The sequence below is a fragment of the Dromiciops gliroides genome, chromosome 3, assembly GCF_019393635.1.
Source record: "Dromiciops gliroides isolate mDroGli1 chromosome 3, mDroGli1.pri, whole genome shotgun sequence".
NCBI lineage: Eukaryota > Metazoa > Chordata > Mammalia > Microbiotheria > Microbiotheriidae > Dromiciops > Dromiciops gliroides.
In genome coordinates this window covers 564,829,136-564,849,827 of record NC_057863.1, presented here as the reverse complement: position 1 = coordinate 564,849,827, position 20,692 = coordinate 564,829,136, and the positions used below count along the sequence as shown (strand labels likewise).

Here is a 20,692-nt window from a genome sequence, read left to right as displayed (position 1 = left end):
AGAGATACATAGAAAAATAACAGTATTTTCCAAGCCATAGTAATTTGTTTTCAATAGCGCTTTAGAGACTATTTGGGCATCTCCTCTGTTGGGAGAACAAATTCTTAACCTCAGAACTAGTTCATCATCATCATATAAAAAGGAACACAGACTCTTGGAATGCTGTGACACTGGAATCCATTACATAGGGGTATTGTGCAATGTTCTCCCTGAAGATTTTTAAAAGTAGGGTAAACAACCCATTTTCTGGAATGACTCTTGGCGGGACTTCGGGGAAGCCAGGTCAAGATTCAAATGACCTTTGGAGTGACTTCTCTTCAGCCATGTGAATCCAGGGAAATCCAGTTTGTTTGTTGTTTGTTTTCCCCTAAGAGTTCAGAACTGGTATTCTGATTTATATATGTCAGCTCTTTGCATCGATTTATCTGACAGGTGATATGGTGATACATAGTAGACAGTCCTCAGATGTAAATTCTTTACTCCTGGGATACATGCATCATTTCATGGAGGTTTGGTACCAGTGTTTCTTTTAAATTTATATAAAGGGCTTCAGCCCCTGATGCATCTTCAGACCTTGAGTTATAAATAGGCTCCTCTACATATTGATTGTTTTCTAATAGCAAGTACATTTTCTAAGGCGTTACTTTAATTGCTTGTTGCTGCTTTATTCCCTAACATGGCATTTTAATTTTAAAGGGATGACTGGAGACCATACAAGCTCAGAAGGCTGTATTTCATCTGGGTGTGCAGGGATATACAATCCTTCACTGGTTTGCAGATTTACTCTGTGTGCTGCATAACAAGGTAATCTGGTCAAGTAACAATTGATGGGGGGGGTTTATTTGTTTGTTTGTTAGGGCATAAAGTCAGCTCTTTCTGATACTGGCCTTTCAGTTAAGACTTTTAGCTAGATTGTGTCAATGACTACCAATGTGTCATAAAGCTCTGTAAAACAAAACAAAACAAAGAAAAACTGGGTATGGGAGTGAAAGGTTAGGGAGAGCAGAGTTTTTAGCCCTATCAGGGAAGCACAGTGTTTGAATATATAGTCTCAGCATGGTATAGTGGGAAAAATCAGTGGATTGAGAGGCAAGGGACCTGGGATCTCACATTGGGCTAGCTATTGACTCCTAGTGAGACCTGCACTTCTTTGCACTTCATTTTTCTTGTCTGCAAAATGAAGAATAAATGACCTCTAAGCTCATCTTCCAGTTCTAAATTGATGATGCCACCACACACCTATTCCCCACCTCCTGATTATGTTCAAAGCAGTATCTTAGAACAGGGAAAAGGGGACAACTTTTCCATCTTTTCTAATTGCAGAATTCTGAGATTCTCTTTGTCATCATTCATTCAGCAAAAATGTATTAAGTTTCCACTATGCACAAAGTTATGTTGCTATTTCACTAATTATAACCACACGTTCTATAGCACTTTAAGGTTTGCAAAGCTCTTCTGCACAGCAAACCTGTGAAGGTGCTATATAAACCTGTTGGGTTCTAAGGAGGATCCTAAATTTGTTAACATTCTTATTGCCTGCCTTTAGGGTGTATCTGCTTTACAGGTAACTATACCTGTCCTGAAGAGGTTAGGGACTGAATTTAAAGTGCAATATTTCTCTGTTGTGAGTAGTAGGTACCAACAATTCAATTCAGCAAACTGTTTTTAAGCCCCTACTGTACTCTGAACCCACTATATACTGAATGTTATCTCTTGTTCTGAGGAAGTTTGGTAAGACAAAGTGCTGTCCCCTGAGTGTACACTTTAGTAAAAAGAGAAAGTACAAGTGTGTGCAATTATAATACATAATATATATTACATGGTGAGTGTGGATAGAGGAACATAACAAAAAGTGTTATTTAAAAGCCAAGGGAGAAGGATATTACTGACTTGGATAGCAAGCAAAGCTTCTTGGAGGAGGTGGCATTTAAATTGGGCTTTAACTAATGGGTAGGAATTGAAATATGGAGTAAATTAAACATCATTTTCTAAGTTTCAACTTATATTTACTTCTTAGTAGATCCCAATAGGATGGATAGAAACATAGAACCAAAGTAGTTATTAGACCTAAATATTATTCATTATGATAATTAAGAACATATAATCTTTATAAATATTCAAAAATATGCATAAAGTAGATTGCTCATATGCTTCCATCCTAGTTCAGAAGCTGATTGCCTTTCTCCTAGACTATTGCAGTTAGCTCCTAATTGGTCTCATATCTCAAGTCCTCTCTTTTCACCTCATCTCTACAACTGTCAAAGTGACTTTCCTAAAAATATAGATATATTTAAGTCACTCCTCTTCTCAGGAAATTTCCCTGGCTCTTTCTAACCTCTAGGATCAAATACAAATAGTTGACATTTAAAATCACCCTAACTCCAACTTACTTTCTAGTCTTTTATTTTTAGATACTTATACTCCACTAGCAAACCAAACTGCCTTATTGCTATTCTTCACACATGCCATTTCATCTCCTAGTCTGGGTCTCCACATAGACTTGTGTGTAGCCTACTCCATAGGATAGAATGGACTCCTTCCTTACCTCTGTCTCTTAGAATCCCTAGTCTTTTTCAAGGCCCCTGCTCAAGTGCAACAGCCCTCTTGGGGCCTTTCTTGATGTTCCCAGATGGGGATGCCTCCCTTTAAACAACTTACATTGTATTTATTTTATACACACACCAAAAAACAAAAACAACCCTATAAATACTTTTATGGAAAAAAAACCCTATAAGTAGATATATGCATATATTTACTTACTTATATATAGATCTCTCTCTCTCCTCTCTCTCTCTCTCTCTTTCTCTCTCTCTCTCTAAATTATCTATCTGTATGTACAGACATCTCATCTTCCCAGAGACAATTAGGGCAGGTATTTTTGTTTTTGCTTTCGTATCCCCAGCATGTACCCTGGTTCCTGGTACATATTTGGTATCTAATAAATGCTTATTCGTTGATTGAGTTCTTGTCTTGTACTTCCTTATTATTCATTTTCTCCTTAATGCTTTTCAATTTGACATTTTTTACCTGTTACTCTTTTTTATTTAATGAACTTTTAATTTTTATTTATTTATTTTTGGCAGGGCAATGAGGTTTAGTGACTTGCCCTAGGTCACACAGCTAGTAGGTGTCAAGTGTCTGAGGCTGATTTGAACTCAGTCCTCCTGAATCTAGGGCTGGTGCTTTATCCACCGTGCCACCTAAGCTGCTCCCTGCCTGTTACTCCTAAGGAAATACCTCTCTTAAAAGTCTGCAATATCCATTTAGTGGCTAGTAACTTATTTTGAATCCTTATTCTTCAGTTCTAGAGGCAGCTAGGTAGTGCAGTGAATATATCACTATGTCTGGAATCAGGAAGGCCCTGTGGTTTAACCCAACCTCAGTCACTTAGTATTTGCAAGACTATGGGCAATTCACTTAAGTACTTCCTGTCTCAGTTTCCTCAACTGACACTAATAGTGTTTCCTCAAATGTAAAATGATCACAATAGCACTTACCTCCCAAGGTTGTTGTGAAGATCAAATGAAAGTTTTTGTACTGTACTTTTGCAAGCCTTAGAACACCATATAAATGCTAGGTATTATTATTGTTATTATCGTTGTTGTTGTTTTAAAATTACTGTCATTGGCTCTCAATGTTTTTATCTCCTAAATTGAATGTTCTTTCAAGGGTGTGTCCCTGGCCTTCTTCTAATTATCCTTTGGTGATCCCATTCACTCTCAGGCTTTCAAATTCTACCTCCATGACTCCCAAGTCTGTATCTCTAGCTCTGACCTCTCCTCTGATTTCCAGACCTGTAACCATAACTACCTAAAAATACTTGGATCTAGATTTCTCACCATTACTTAAAATTCACTATATTCAAGACTGAGCTTTCATCTCACTTTTAGACTTGCTCCTCCTGAATTTTTGGTGTTTATATTTTGTTAGCGCTACCACCCAGTCTCCCTTATTTAAAACCTTGAAGCTCTTTTGGCTTCTACCCTTACTGAAAAATTTAATCAGCATGTAGTTCCATTAAAATCCTCAACAAGATATTTCACAAACCATTTGAATTATTTAAATTACTTCCCCATAATGGACAGCTATATATCTTCATTTTCTCTGCCATCTATTTTATCCTTCACTATTTGCCTGACTAATTTTCCTTATGCATTGTATAATCATATCTCTCCATTGTTACCTATCAGTCAATTAATCAATAAACATTTGTTAAATACTTACTGTGTGTCAAAAACTGTAGTAACCAATAGATATATAAAAAAGGTTAAAAATAGTCTCTGGCCTCAGGGATCTCACATTTCTAATGAAGGAGACAACATGCTTGTACATAAGAGATAAATACAAAGAATGTAATCTCAGAGAGAAAGCACTAGCTGTCCTCTGAATACCCTGTGATTTCCTAATTTTATCTTTGCTCACATTGCTCCCTATTCTTGGAATGTTCCTTCTCCTTTTCTCAAACGAAATCACAACCAATCTTTTTGTTTGTTTGTTTTTGTTTTTGTTTTTGTGGGGCAATGAGGGTTATGTTACTTTCCCAAGGTCACACAGCTAGTAAGGGTCAAGTTTCAGAGGCTGGATTTGAACTCAGGTCCTCCTGAATCCAGGGCTGGTGCTTATTCACTGCGCCACCTAGCTGCCTCCTCAACCAATTCTTTTAATGCTCAGCTCAAATGCCTCCAATTCTTCTATCTGTACTTATCTCATTCTATGAATACTGACCTCTCCTCAGATATGACTTAGTACTTTTTGTATCTTTTGTAATTTACTTACACACTTCATAAGGACAGAGGCTATATCTTCTCTACCCTGAATCTTCCCCAATACCTAGAACAATATTTTATACAGAATTAGATTTGTGATATGTAAATCCCAGATATTGGCAGAATTTAGAATCACAAAAACATAGAATTGGGCAGGAAAATGATGTATACAGGAAAGATAAACAATGTGCTGGTATCTTATTATATATCCTCCCAGCTTTGCAGGAGAACCGACCTGACTATGTGAACATCCAACTGTATCTCAGTCAAACAGATGGAATACAGGTATGTCGTTAAGGCTTTCTGAAACTGCAGAAAGCTTATCGGGCCCGATATGGGGGGAGACCTAGCATAGCAGCTGAATCCCTCAGGTAATTTAAATAAGAAGACATCAAGCAAAAAGCTGTCTTTTAGGCATTTTAAAACATTCTGTCCCAAGGGCCCTCTCTTCAGAGTTTTGTGCTTATTTTTTTTTTTTTATCCTTGATACCATCAATATCTTCTAGTTGTCTACATAGAGCCATTACCATTAGGTATGCTTTCATGAGGTTCTCTGTGATGGGTTGGGGGTAGTAGTGGTGACAACAGAGAAGGAAGATGAATGTACATTTGCCCTAATTTCCTTACAAGAAATCAAACATTGAAAAGTTAGGTAGATGTGTAAGTAGGCATTAATAACAACAATAATGGTGATCACAACTCATATTCTGTAGAGCTTTATAGTCGATTTCTTTCACTGGTTTTATTTGACTTTTGATTTTTTTTGTTTTTCATTCTGTATTATCCTACACATTAAAGTATGACTGTGTGTTAGCCATTCTACCACAGTTAATATCCTGACTTGTTCCTAAAATCCCTGTCTAGTGCTCTGTCTGCTAGCAAAATCAGATCTCTTTCTACTCCAACCCCCCTTTATTTAATTCTGTTTTCTTTTTTGTGTCAATTGTAAGCAGCATTTAAGTCAATAAACATTTCTTGAGAGACCATTGGATACATAGGCACTGCACCCAAGACCTGTCAGATCATTCTTTTATATTAAACTAGTCCATAACTGTGAATATATTTCCAAATCTCTGGTGCTCATTTTGTAGCATTTCATTTGTATAATGAGCCAGCTATGACACAAGTCTTTGTGTTGTAACAGTGTCTATAAAATATCTATGCTGAGAATGAGTAATTAGGACATATTCTCTGTCACATACTATGGTTGTTTAAAAAAATAAAATGGAAACAAGTCAAAGAAAATCAGCAGTCTGTAAGAATGACATTCAAGACAATTGTAGGAATTAAAGGGAAAAAGAAAGGAATAATGCTAAAAGTAACTCTTAATGTCTTGCCACTTAATTCTTAAATGTTCTTCATCAGGGATTTGGTAGGGAGCCATGGTGTTAGTAGTAATAATGTCAGAGCAATGGGTTATCTTGAAAAATCTGTAAATTCATGTAGAATGGAACATTGTATTTTGGCAGAAAATAATTGGTGAAAAGTATCAAGCCTGAATTCTAGACTTTTTATTGGAAGACCTCGATGGAACCTTCTCTTTGATGAAATAGCCAAATGTAACAGAGGGTAAGTACTGACCCTATAGCATTTTGAAATGTGGTTAATGATTAAATTAATATCATTCCTTGTTGTGCTAGCTTTTCTAAGGTATTGTAGTAGCTGGTGTCAATCCACTACTGAAATGTTTTGGGTGAATTATTAGAATACTTTTTTTAGATGAACTTTAGTTGGAGCTAGGTGGCACAGTAGATAAGCAATAGTTCTCGAGTCAGAAAGTCTTTATTGTGATTCTTGGCCTCTGACACTATCCAATTGTGTGACTTAAACCTCTGTCTTCTTCAGTTACCTACTCTGTAAAATGGGATAATAATAGCACCTACTTCCCAGAGCTGTGAGAATAATATCAGGTAACATGTACAAAGTGCTTTGCAAATCTTAAAGCTCTATGTAAATATTAGTATTAGAGAATGACTATGAAAAACTGCATATAGAAATTCTGTAACTATCCACCTCAGTGGAGAAAAGACTGACCCAAATAAGCAAATATTATAATAGAGATAGTCCACTTATATCTCATCATGGCAAAAAGGTAAGCCTAGGTTCTAGAAATCCAGAGTAGTAGAGAACCTAGATTGTTGTAGAAGCCTCCTAACTGGTCTCCCTTCTCCCAGTCTTTTCCTCTTCAGGTTATACTTCACCGAGCCACCAAAATCATCTTTCTTATATACAAGTCTCACCACCTGCTCAAAAAGCTTCTCTGCCTCCTAGTGCTTATAGAATAAAAACAGATGCTGTTAAAACTAAGGCTCTTTATAATCTGATTTCACTCTGACCTTTTCTACCATTACTTAATATTATTGAGCATATTATCCTCTACATTTCATTTTGAACAGGTTTCCTGTTTCCTGTTATCTAAGTTACCATGTATTTGTGTAAGTTCAGCTCATGTGTGACCTCATCCATGAAGCCTTTCCTGATAACTCCAATTCCCTTCCCTTAACTCAAAATGTTCTCTCCTTTTCAACTTTTCTTAGAACATCTTGCCTGGATCCCTCCTTTGCTTCTTTCATACCCTAGCTTGGATTCATATTTATATGTTATATCTTTCCCCTCAGCTCAAGTAGATTATAAGGACCTTGGTGTCAGTTAAGTGATATTTTTCATCTTTATATCATTAGGACCTAGAAAAGTGTTTCTCTGCCTTATATGGTACTTACTGAATGTTTATTAATTGAACTGAACTGAGTCCTATATCCTCATATAACAGATGAGGAACCTTAGGTGCAGAATCAAGGGAGTTGCCTCAAAGTTACACATCTAGTTTACTGCTGATTTCAGTGCAAATCTTTATTTCACTGCTTGATTAGGGCTACTTCCCTGAGGCTTTTTCGGGAATATTTCCTCTTTTCCTTCATCTTCTGAATCCCCTCCTCATTAGAAAACACACACACATACACACGCAAACATATATATATACCACACACACAACAGACACACACACAAGCAATATATGTTAATATAGTCATCCTCTGCCTAGTTTTAAGAGCAATCTGCTTTTTCATTCCTAGTTCTTAGTTCCACTCAGATTTCAACATGCATTCAAATTTCAGGTTTTCTGAGCTCACCTAGCTACCAAGCACCAACTTCCCTAAGGTTCTTTTACCATGGCTTCCTTTTTTAAGGTAAATTGGTTATTCATACATCATTCAAAACTAATCTAGACACCAATTCTAACACTCTCTGTGAATATATTCAATGATTTCTTTTACTTTCTTTTTACTCATTATCTTAATTTCCCTACCCAGATGGAATTCCTTGTTTCATCCTATCCACTGTTCAGACTGAGCCAACTATTCATTCTTGGTCAGTAGCTTAGTTTAGCTGATACATTTTTTTCCCACTTTCTTTCTCTCTCTCCGTTTTCCTTTTCTCTCTCCTCTTCTGTCCTTTTGTGTGTGTGTGTGTGTGTGTGTGTGAGGCAATTGGGGTTAAGTGACTTGCCTAGGGTCACACAAGCTAGTAAGTGTTGTGTCTGAGGCCAGATTTGAACTCAGGTCCTCCTGACTCCGGGGCCGGTGCTCTATCCATTGCGCCACCTAGCTGCCACATCTCCTGTCCTTTTATCTCTTCTCTTCCTCCTCTCCTCTCCTGTCCTCTCATCTCTTCTCTCTCCTCCTCCCCTCTCCCTTCTTGCAAATAAAGGAACATTTTCATGAAAAAAAACATGGAAATATATATTTTTATAAAACAGAAATCTTATCTTTTTATATGATGATCTCAAGTCCAGTCATGTCATTTAGTTGGATGAAACTGATTACATCTGCCCCAACAACTATTATTCCTCTAGGCAGAAAAATACTTCAGACCCTGAATTCAGACATTACACCCTATGTACAAAGGAAGTCAGTTAAAAATCTAACTTGTGTAAACACTTGAAAATACTTTTTGAAAATGAAATGTCTGTGATATTATGATTTCATAAAAAAGGGGAAGAGAAAGTGTGTTCATAATATGAACATATATTATGGTACTCAGTGTCCTTATAAAAACAAGAATGATGGAAAATTAATGCCAGCCAATTACAATTGACTATCTATAAGTTGAAAAAATATATATATATATATATTTGTTAACATACTCCACTGCTATTTCACAAGCTGGCTGATTTATCATTGTCAATATTTCTCGACAATTTTCTTGGGCTGTATCAGATGCATTGGACTGGATCAAATCACTTGGCTGTACCTAAATATCATTTGGCTTAGGATACTGTATTTGCATTTGGGTTACCACCAGAAGGGAAGGGATGGGAACAAGAATTTATTAAGCACCAACTATGTGCCAAACACTGTGCTAAACTTTACAAATGTTATTATCATTCTATATTCCCAACAACGGTGGGTGCTTGGTGCTATATTTTCCCCATTTTACATTTGAGGAAACTGAGGCAGAGGTTAAGTGATTAACCCAGAAGCACACAGCTAGTAAGTATCTGATTCTGGATTTGAACTCAGGACTTCCTTATTTTAGCACTCTATCCATTGTCCCACCTAACTACCTCTATGGTAATGTAATTTAGTTGATGTTTATTATGGCATTTTTTTGTTTTTGTTTTTGTGTTTTGCGGGGCAATGGGGATTAAGTAACTTGCCCAGGGTCACACAGCTAGTAAGTGTTTAAGTGTCTGAGACCGGATTTGAACTCAGGTACTCCTGAATCCAGGGGCCGGTGCTTTAGCCACTGCGCCATCTAGCTGCCCTGTTTTATATGGCATTTAATGTTTTTAAAGCTCTCTACATATAGTAGTTCATTCAACAACATGAAACCCTTTCAAGTAGGTACTGTTATCTCACTTTGCAGATGAGGAAACTGAGACTACAGAGTTTAAGTGACTCATTCATATCCACTTACTTGTCTAGTACGGTTTTGACTACATTGATAATTACCTAGAATAGCCAAGCTGACTTTTTTCTTCTAGTGAATAAGATCATAGAATCATGGATTTACATCTAGAAGGGACCCAGAAGCCATATAATACAATCCCTTCATTTTATAGGTAAGGCCCAGTGAAATCAAATTATCTACTAAGGCAATGCAAGTATATCAGAGAAAGGATTTGAATTCAGGACTTCTGATTGCAAAGCCATCATACCTTTTTTTTAAATAAGAAATTGATGAAAACATTATAGCTATATACTTGACATCCGGTAGGCATTATAGCATGGATGGTGGTGCTGGAAGGAGTAGAGGAATTGCTAGCCTGAAAGTCAGAAGATCTACATTCTAGTCCTCTACCTCCTTCATTTAGCTATCTATCCAAAAGTCACTTAACATCTTTATATCTATTTTCTCATTTTGAACATAAGCCTAGTGGATTAGATGTGTTTTGAGGCTTTTTTCAGTTCTAACAATATGGGAGTTTATATACAACCAAGACATCTTATTTGAAAGCAAGAATATGAAGGTTCCATCCCCTGTAGATTGAGGTATACATGTCTTCAACCTTTTACTTATCCGTATTTGTCTTCAGTTGTTATTCTCTCAGTAAATTTGGGGTTCTGCAGCTTAATTTACAACTGCCTTAGAAATCACATTAAAACTTCCTGAACCTTGTTTCTCAATGGTTTTTCAGCAGCAGGAAGCTCAGTGTGAACTTCATTCCAAGGTTATTTGCACTAGTAGAGTTAGTTCCATAAGTGTGTGGGGTATTCTCTATACAACAGAAGAGAGAGAAACCCCCCCCTTCTTTTCTTAATCTTAACTCTGCACTTTTTTCTCTAAAATGTATTAGGAAATAACTTGACCACTTTCCTGTGAGTGCTTTCTTTATTTTAAGCCTAGAATCACAGAGAAATAGAAATTGGAGGGTGGTATAGACCTCTTTCAATCTGGTATATAGCTTTAACAGGATGTAGCATTGCCCCAGCTTCTTTTTTCCATCTCTGTAGCACAGAGGCTATAAATACTCATTTGACTATTGCAGGTTTAGCACAATATGAACCTTGGTTCTTTAACTGCCTTTTTTTGTTTATTTTTAACAATTGTTTAAAAATAGGACAAGTAGGGGCAGCTAGGTGACGTAGTGGATAAAGCACCAGCCCTGGATTCAGGAGGACCTGAGTTCAAATCCGGTCTCAGACACTTAACACTTACTGGCTGTGTGACCCTGGGCAAGTCACTTAACCCTCATTGCCCCACAGAACAATTTAAAAGATAAAAATTAAAATAAGACAAGTCATTTGTATATTATTAAATTTCACTTTGCTTTTAATAGATGTGTATAAGTTCTGATTGTCTCTAAGGCATTGGGAATACAAAGACAAAAATTCAACATTCCCTAGTATTTAGGTCTTATATTCTAATGAGGCATATGACATGCAAACATGAGTAAAAAATAAGATAATAAAATAAAATAAAGAAGGGAGCGCTAATTTGGGGGAACTCAGGGAAGGTTTTCCATAGGAAATATGACCTGAACTGATTCTTGAATATAGCTTTCTTATTCTCAGTACTCCAATGAAGCTGTGATTTCATCAATTCAGAAGTTACCTCTGGAGAGTACAACCAATACATATCTGTCCAAACTATGTAATCCTAATTCATGTGGCTTCCCCAAGTTTGAGTACCAGAAATCAAATTGAAGTTTGTGGAGGGTTATATTATACTATGCATTTTATAGATGCTCTGCCCCCTTTTTCTTTTTCTGCCATCATCACTACATAGGTAAAGTTTGCTCCTCAATGACTTAGGGCTATTTTTTTTCTTTACTATTTGTCATGAAAAAATAAATCATCACTCAGAGACCACCTTCCTGGTGCTATATGTTTTTGTAATTAACTAAGAAAATAGACTGTTCAAAGGCTAAACTCAAAACCTTTCCAACATGGTGAGATTGTCAGAGGTTTAACTCTATTACTTATCATTCAAGAAGCAAGAATCACCTCCATGCCACAACGAGACATTTGAATAGGACTTTTAGAGGTCCTTCTCCATAGATGATTTTATAAGTATATTTAAAATATACAAATTGAAAGGTACATGATTTTGTTTAAAACTTTTCCTCAAGAGACTACAGCAAGTGATTATATCTACCCATGACAACTGTATTCCTATAGTCAGAAAATATTTCAGACCCAGCATTCAGACATTAGAATTAGTACAAAGGAAGTTAGTTAAAAGCTTACTTATGACAATTACTTGGAAAAACACTTTGAAAAGGAATGTCTGTAATACTATAGCTTCATAATAAAGGAGGGAGGAGAAAAGGTTGTTCATACTTGTAGCACACTATATATAAGTGTATTTGTTAAAAAACAGGAGTGATGGTATATTAATTGCCCTTGACCAGACATGACTGACTGAAATTTCGACTCTATACATCTCCAAAAGACATACAATTCCTTATTAGATACTCCTCTAATAATTTCTCGGGCCTCTTGATATTATCATTGTAAATATCCCTTCTAGTTACTCAGTCTATCAGCATGTATTAAATCATACTCGTGCTAACCATTTTCTGCTATGGCACTGAGTAGAGAAAGATTCCCTAATCTTAAGGCGTTATTAATGTGTGTACGCCCTTCAACAATGTGCCCATGCATGTCTCTCCATTTAAGGTCACACATGTCCTTGTGTAGGTTCTATCTGGCTTGTGTATGTATGGAGACAGAAACTAGATGGGGTAACACTTCCATCTTAACCTATATGGACACTGCTAGTTACAATGTCAAACATCTTGTTGCTTTTAGAACCAGCTTCTGATGAGGGTTTTTTGTATTTTGAGCAGGGATAGAATCTTGTAATGGTCTCCTTTCTTGCAGTTGCTTAATTTGGAAATCAAAGTTACCAATAGAATAAAGGGTCATTTACAGCTAATTCATTTGGAATCATTGAGCTGTAGTCCTTGCTTTTTATTGGCTCTTGTGGATTTTTTGTTTCATTTTTGTTTTTGTTTCTTTTTTTATTTGAAAAAAAAACTTGGTCAGCTCACAAACTGGGCTGTTGTTTTTGAAAATGTCTCAAAGGAGCTGGTATGCACCATCTGCTGTTGACATTTTGTATTACACTCTCACTGTCTGCTGTGGGACCATTCTTTAAATGTTCATTGATTTAGAGTTGGATGGAACCTTCATTTTACAGAGGAGGCCAACTAAGGACACACAGCTAGTAGGTTTCAGAGCTGGAATTTGAAATCACATCTCCTTCCTGTGTTTGAGTCTAGCATTCTATCCATTATGCCCATTAAAACTGTATCATTTATGCAAGATTTTCATATAAAATATTTTGAGGAGAGCTCAGTACAACTTTTTGCTGTACTCATCCAACTTTTTGAGGCAGAAAGCACCCAATAAATGGAAAGAAATGGAATAAAAGTGGGGAATAGAAAGACTATGTGAAGAAATATATTTGTCCAATACTACTTTATATAACAACTTAATATAATTTGAATAACAAAATTAATAGCAATAATGTTCAAATTCCAAAAATAGGGATTAACAAATAGGATAAAACTAAGAAGTGTTTACCAGTCTAGTCAGGATGAAAATTCACTTACCCAAGGTGAAAAAAATAATTGAACATGAGTATACTTTTTGCTCTTCAATTTCCCATAATTTTCTTACCTTTTGTATGAGAAGTATTGTATTCATTCATTCAGTAAGTAAATAAGGTAAATGTTACTAAGCACCTATTGCATGAGGAGGTAGACCTGAAAAATACTAAACTAAACTACTAATAAGAAACTATTCCTTCTATCAAGAATCTTATTTTATGGATGTATATTATGTATTCTTAAGAGGTCTGCATTTTTCCTCCCCATAAAGATTACTTTGGTCGGCATCACCCTTTCTCTTTACCTATGATTTGCCGTATTCTGTACTGTCCACCCCCCACCTCTGGAAGAGGAGATTTAGAGAACAAAGAGTTGAGAAAAAGATAAATTAAAGGCATCACACTTTAACTAGAAGATTGCATGAGACTATCCTGCAAAATTCAATGAAGTGTGGATAGATTTACATAATTCATCCAGGACTACACTTGTGGGCTTCCTAACTGCCTGATACACTTAAATATATCCAGGAGAATAGTCAAACACAACAAATTTATACTGTACATTATAAGCTAAAGAACATGTTTCCTACAAACAGTCTTGGGAGAAGGCAGCCTGAATATTAGTATCTTAACTTTACAGATGAAGAGAATGAAACTGTAATTAGTAAAGTGCTGATAGATACACTACTACTGTTTGAGTCAGACTCAAACCCAGTTCCTTTGATTCTCCCCCTCATATTTTCTATTTTAAGCATCTAATGAGATCCTCTGAACTATTGTTTCCACGCCTTTAATTTAAGGTGTATATTTTTAAGACGGTGCAACTATTAACAATCCAGTGATGGTATATCAGTTGAGCTGATAATGATTTGTGGAATTACTTTTATGTAAAGTATTCATAGAATTATAGATTTCCTGACTTGTAAAATGAGAATTAAAACTGCACATGTCTCACAAGTGTTTTTGAGATTCAAATAACATACTATATGGAACACTTTCTACAAATATTGAAGTACTATGCGAATCTGTAGTTTCATAGATTTAGAGCTAGAAAAGGCCTTAGAAGTATCTAATCCAACCTCTTCCAGAGTGAGAAGCTGAGGTCGATTGTATTAAGAGACTTGCTTAGGGGCAGCTAGGTGGAGCAGGTGGATAGAGCAATGGCATTGGAGTCAGGAGTACCTGAGTTCAAAATCCGGCCTCAGGACACTTAACACTTACTAGCTGTGTGACCCTGGGCAAGTCACTTAACCTCAATTGCCTCACTAAACAAACAAACAAACAAACAAATAAATAAGAAAAAAAGAGAGAGGACTTGCTTAAAATCCTACAAATAATAATTGGTAGAGTCAGGACCTGAATACAGGGCTTTTGGCTCTAAACCCAGTGCTCTTTGTTCTTCTCTTTATAGAGGGATAGAAGTTGTTATTATCATCAATCATCATTTCATTCAACAAATATGCTTTAATATTATGAATTAATGAATAATAGGAACCCTCTTGATAAGTCCATGTGTATATGAAATGACTGATTTCATATACCCATTAAAGGTAAACGTGATTTATCATAGGAACAGAAATATGAAGTGATTCATGGGAAAAGAATGAATGGAGAAATCTCCCTGTACTAGGAATCAATTGTCCCAGATTGGTTCTGGATATCCATTATGGATAAGTCTTAAGAAATTCATTTATTAATTTTATTAATTAGAATTCAATATGTACTGATAGTATATTCAATCAATCCAGAGATCTTGTCTGAACAGAATGAGGTAAATAACATGCTTTTTTATTATAATGTGCAGCAATCAAAAGAGCTTTCCATAGTTATCTTGCTATGCAAGTCATAATTCATGTAATAAATTTATCTTCATGTACTAAATTAATTATCTCTATGGTTTTCTCCTCCCTACCCCAACCTTCCTAATTCTTACCAGGAAAAACAGTTGGTGTTTTTCTGTTGTGGACCCAGTTCTATTTCCAAGACTCTTCATCAACTGAGTAACCAGAACAATGCTTATGGGACCAAATTTGAATACAATAAGGAGTCCTTCAGCTGAAAGCATTGGAGGACAGACAAGGACAAAGATGGACTCTTCAAAAGAATCTAGTGCAATTTTTGAGACTTCTAAAGTCAGCCACAAACCAGCAGATAAGTGCCCAAGAATAGGGAGGTTTTCTTATTTATGATTATTTAAAATGGAAATGTAAGGGAGATGGCAGAATGATAATCCATCCATATTATGGTTTTAATCTGGGAACCAACAAGATCAGCAAAATGTGGACTATCATGATTTGGTCTTCAATTGCTTGCATTAAAAGAAAGCTGTTAGATACACACTGTTGATTTTATGGCTGATTGTGGAGCTCCCCATTGAGGGTCTGAACTTTCTCCAGAAGAGGCTGATTGCCTCTGTCAGTCCTTCAGTTATTTTTTAGTTGAACAGGTTCCAGATTGATCAAAATTAAAAATTCATATATAAAAGTCAGACTACCTTCTTTGCTTTGCATATAAACAAAATAGATTTAATTTGAAAAATTAAATGTGCTGAATACATTAGACACAGGAAGCTAAGATGCTTTATTGATACGGGTACTCTGTCAATATCTAGCCACCTCACTACTGATGCTGATACCTCCACTTAATACCTATATATCCTAGGACTATGGGATGATATATGTTGTGTGAGTATGGATATATACACACACACACATACATATAATATATATACACATACATACATATATACATATATATCTATACATATATGATGTTTAATTTTAGGCTTTGTCTTCAGTCTAAGGATTCTACTTTCCCTAACAAGGGGTTGAATTTAAAAATGCCCTTACAGCCTATCCTTATCTTCTTTGGTCTATGGAAAAACAAACACTAACCTGAGACTGCAAAGGACCTCTTCCACTAATTAGCTGTATAATCTTGGCAAAATCATTTGACCTCTCTGAGCCTCAGTTTCTTTATTTGTTAATATGAGGGAAGGGAATGTAGATGGCTTCACAGCACTTTTCCCCTTTTAAAATATCATGAATTTATGACACTTCTATACAAAAAAGATTAAGGAGAAAATGAGGGATGTTATATCTGAAAAGTTTTTCAGGTGATAGTCACTCCCTTTGAGCCCTTCTGCTCTTTTTGTCTTCTCATGGTAGAGTCCTTCTTTGTTAAGAGATACTTAATATTTCATTTAGAGAATAAAAGACTTCACTTCTGTTTTTGGCTTCCAAAGAAATAGATATTTGTGGGCATTCTTTTGCTGTGGAGCTTTCTGAGATCACTGAAAGTATATGTACCTACACAAGAGGGGAGTGGCTATTTTGCCCAGCAAATGCCATTAAATTTTTTGGAATTTCACTCTGGCATTAAGAATCAGTTATTATAAGTAACAGAGCTAATAATTCAGTATGTAAAGATGTTATCTTTGCAGAGCGTCTAATATTTTGGGCTTCAGGAATGATATATAATATTCTTATCATTATATTCAATTTCTGCCTCCTTCTACTGTTTCCTATTTTTAAACTATACTGAGACTCCCGTTTAAAAAACAAAACAAAACAAAAATGGAATGTTTAGCTCAAATAGGGACAGAGTTTCACTGAAAATCAAAATCTATGCTATTTAAATGTGTGTACATCACTCAATCACTCACAAATATGGTACAATGGCTTAAAATCAGGCTTGGGCATGCAGGTTTATTTATACATGACATATTTCAACATTATTCAACAAACATTTTCAAAAGTAATGCTGAAGATTCAAAGATTAAATATGATCCTAGTCAGTTAGCCAGAATTTATTACATGGCAACTATTTGCTAGGCACTGGAAATACAAAGAAGGAAACTAATACAGTCCCTGCCCTCAATGAGTTTACATACTAATGGGAAGATAATATACAAACAACTTTGTGCATATAAGACATATGTATATTTGTATGTTTATGTGTCTGTATATATATATAAACATACCCACATAATATGTTTATATACACATACATATATATACACATTTACACTTCTGGTACCTTCCCTTTACTATATATATATATGAATTATATACTTATAAGATATATATATTTTTTATTTATATGTGTGTATATACTAGTAGGTAACAGAAATGGAATGGAGTTGGGTTGGGCTGAACAGAGATACTGTTGTCAAAGAATTTATTGTCTACTGTGGGAATACAGCCCACAGTCAAGTAGGAACTCCCCACAGAATATTATGGGAAGAAAGGAGATACCTTGAGAATTTTGAAGAAGGAAACATTATTTTCAACCAAAAAACTGTGGAAGGGAAAGGAGAGTCTTAAAGATGGGGAAGGTGCTGTAATATGTAATCAATATCAACAAGACTCAGATTCACCAATAATGATTTGGTCAAGGCTTGCTCTAAAATCATTTGGAGCTAACTGATCAAATGGAAGGAACTCATGGAGTGTTATATGAAGATTCCTTGAATAGAGAAGAAGCTGACTTTTTTTTTCCTTTAAGTTAATACATTCCTTAAGTTAATGGCATTCCTTAACTAACATTTATTAAGCTCCTTCTATGTGTCAGGCATTGTACTAGTCCTGAAGATACAAAAACAAAAGTTACTACCTTCAATGAGCATTCATTCTACTGGGTACAATGTGTACACACACACACACACACACACACACTAAATATAAATATATACAAAATTAAGTTGTCCTTTTTTTCCCCTGTTAGGAACACTAACAGCTGGGGAGGGAGGGGAGAAAGGCATGTCAGGAAAGGTGTCCTATAATAGTAATTTACTGTAAAATTATTTTCTCCAATGATATGCCATACCTATTTTCAATGCTATTATAAGTTAAGAGGCATAGATTGGAATGGCACAGTGGCTTTAACCTTTTTTATATTTCATGGACCCCTCAGGAAGTCTGGTAAAAGCTATGGACTTCTATGAATGATGTCTTTAAAGGCACAAAATAAAATTGCAAAGAAACCCAATTATATTGAAATATAGTTACCAAAATCTTTCTTAAAAAAATAAATCATGAAATCTAGGTTAAGAATTCTTCACATAGTAGAGAGAAAGCAATCCTACAGACCAAGAATAGCTGAGTTTCAGCACTACCTCTGAGGCATAGTGATTGTAAGATCTTGCAAAATTAAGTCACTTAACCTATCAGTGCTCCATGCAACTCCCTAAGATTATATATTGCAAAGTAGGTGGCGACTTGCATTTGGAGTTGCAGCTTTCCCTTCTGATAGTTCTTTATACCAAAGAAATAGCAGGCATCACCCTAAATTCTATCTTGATGGTGTGTTAAATTCAGGACATAGTTTGGTTTGTTGACCATCTTAGCTTCTTCCAAAGTCAAAGTTTCACACTTTTGGAGTGTATATAAGGCTCATCATTAGGTGAGTCATCAGGGTTTAAATTGTGAAATGACCAAGAAATTTAGTCTTAAGAGTAGCTTGCTTTCATTGCTCTTAATTGTTATTTAAACCATCTACAATTGCTAAATCAAAAAGTGCACACCCTCTTTTCTTATTTTCTTTTGGAAAAGGAAAGAAAGCAGTTTCTAGTGACATAGCTCCACCAGATTTCAGAACAAAATCAATCTCTTTATGCAGTGGCTGCTGTTAGATATACTAGTGGTAGATTGAGAGTCACTGAACTTTATTGAGAGAGCTGAATTTTAAATTTGACTCTGTCTATATTTAGACTTTAAACCTTGGACAAATCCCTCTTCTATCAATTGACAAGATAGATTAGGCAATTTTGAAGAATTATCTTATCAGATGCATGATCTTTAGTGATATATTTCATCTCTGTGGTCTCCAGTTCCCATGACAGTAAAATCCAGGGTTCAGACTAAATAATCTCATCTCTTCTAGCTTTAAAATTCTAAATAATGCCCTAATTAGGTAGGACAAAGTTCATATAATTGTTGAGATTATACTAAGACATGAACTTGTTGAAAGAAAAAAGAAAACCTCAATTCTATGCTTCATCCACAACATAAAGACTCTTTCAAAGGAACCTTTCCACCAGAGTTTTTCTTTCCTTGAGAATCATGTCCATTTTGATGGAGCATTTCTGTGGAAAAGAGGCAGTATTTTTATATCATAAAGAGAAATCTCTACAAATCCCATAATTGTTTCATACTGTTTGCTTGGTGACTTATCTTTAGGTCTCTTTTATCTGGAAACATATAACAAATCACTTAGTTTTCAATTTGTTTATTTTTAAGGAAGGGATTGAAATGAATGATTGGCTATTTTTCATTTCAGTGACTCGAAAAGCCCCCATTGCAAGGATTCTGAATGCCAAAGAGCATAAAAACAAATACAAAAAAGCTTTGTGATTTATCAGGTATGGTGCAGTTTTATGATTTGATCTGTTGAACCAGAAAGCCTTGAGTTCCCAAATAGGCATTTGTTTTGAACCATCACCATAGAGGATGGATTTAAATTATGTTATATTATTTAAACAAGCTTGCTAGAAGCAAACAGGTTGTTGCTGCTAACAGTGTTGGTGCCATTTCAAATACTCTATTTTAGGGAAAATATACCATATTTGAAATAGTAAAATTTGTAATAAAACATTTCTTATGACAAATTTATATAAAGCTTTTTTTTTAAAGGAAAAAAATGTTGGAGCTGGAAGGGACCTTAAAGATCATTTATTCCAATCCTCTCACTTTACAAAAGAATAAACCAAGACCCAGGGAAGGTCATTGACTTGCCCATTGTTATGGGTGGAACTACTAGAAGTCAAATCTCCTGATTTCCTCTAAAATATTCTTTCTAGTTTGAAACCTCCTAGTAGTAGCATAATTTTCCTTCTTGTTTAGTCATGTCTGACTCTCTGTGACCCCTTTCAAGGGTTTCTTAGCAAAGAAACTCAAGTGATTGGCCATTTCCTTCTCCATCTCATTTCACAGATGAGGCAACTGAGGCAACTGAGGCAAACGGGGTTAAGTAATTTGCCCAGGGTCACGAAGCTAATTTTGAACTCAGGAAGATATTTTCCTGACTCCAGGTGTGGCATTCTATCCACTGTGCCATCTAGGCTGCCCCAAAATGTACCTAGTATTCTCTGATAGAATAATAGCATTTAAAGCTGGCACAAATCCTAGAAATCAACTATCCCAGGTCCCAGAGAGGGGCACTAACCTCCTAAATCACATTTACTAAGAAAGCCAAAATATGAACTGGACCAACTGCTTTCACATCTAGGATTTATTGATTTGAGGCTCAATATAGTATCTATTTATGCCTGTGTACCTACATGCTTTAAAGATAGATTCTCATTTTCACAAATTAGTTTTAAAAATGTGCCATTGAAATAAAGGATTAATATTGACTACAGGTTTGTGCTTTAA

The 20,692-nt window shown here is 35.5% G+C and overlaps 1 protein-coding gene across 1 annotated transcript in view; it reads left to right on the top strand.

Annotated features, from left to right (window-relative positions):
• Window positions 1-15,725, top strand: part of NOX4 (NADPH oxidase 4) — a 265,085-nt gene extending 249,360 nt beyond the window's left edge. Inside the window, 6 exon segments of the mRNA XM_043996145.1 lie at window positions 697-764; window positions 767-817; window positions 4,984-5,051; window positions 6,236-6,254; window positions 6,257-6,339; window positions 15,256-15,725. Of these exon segments, the coding sequence (XP_043852080.1) occupies window positions 697-764; window positions 767-817; window positions 4,984-5,051; window positions 6,236-6,254; window positions 6,257-6,339; window positions 15,256-15,378 (412 nt within the window). The 3' untranslated portion in view covers window positions 15,379-15,725.
• The last annotated feature ends 4,967 nt before the right edge of the window (window positions 15,726-20,692 follow it).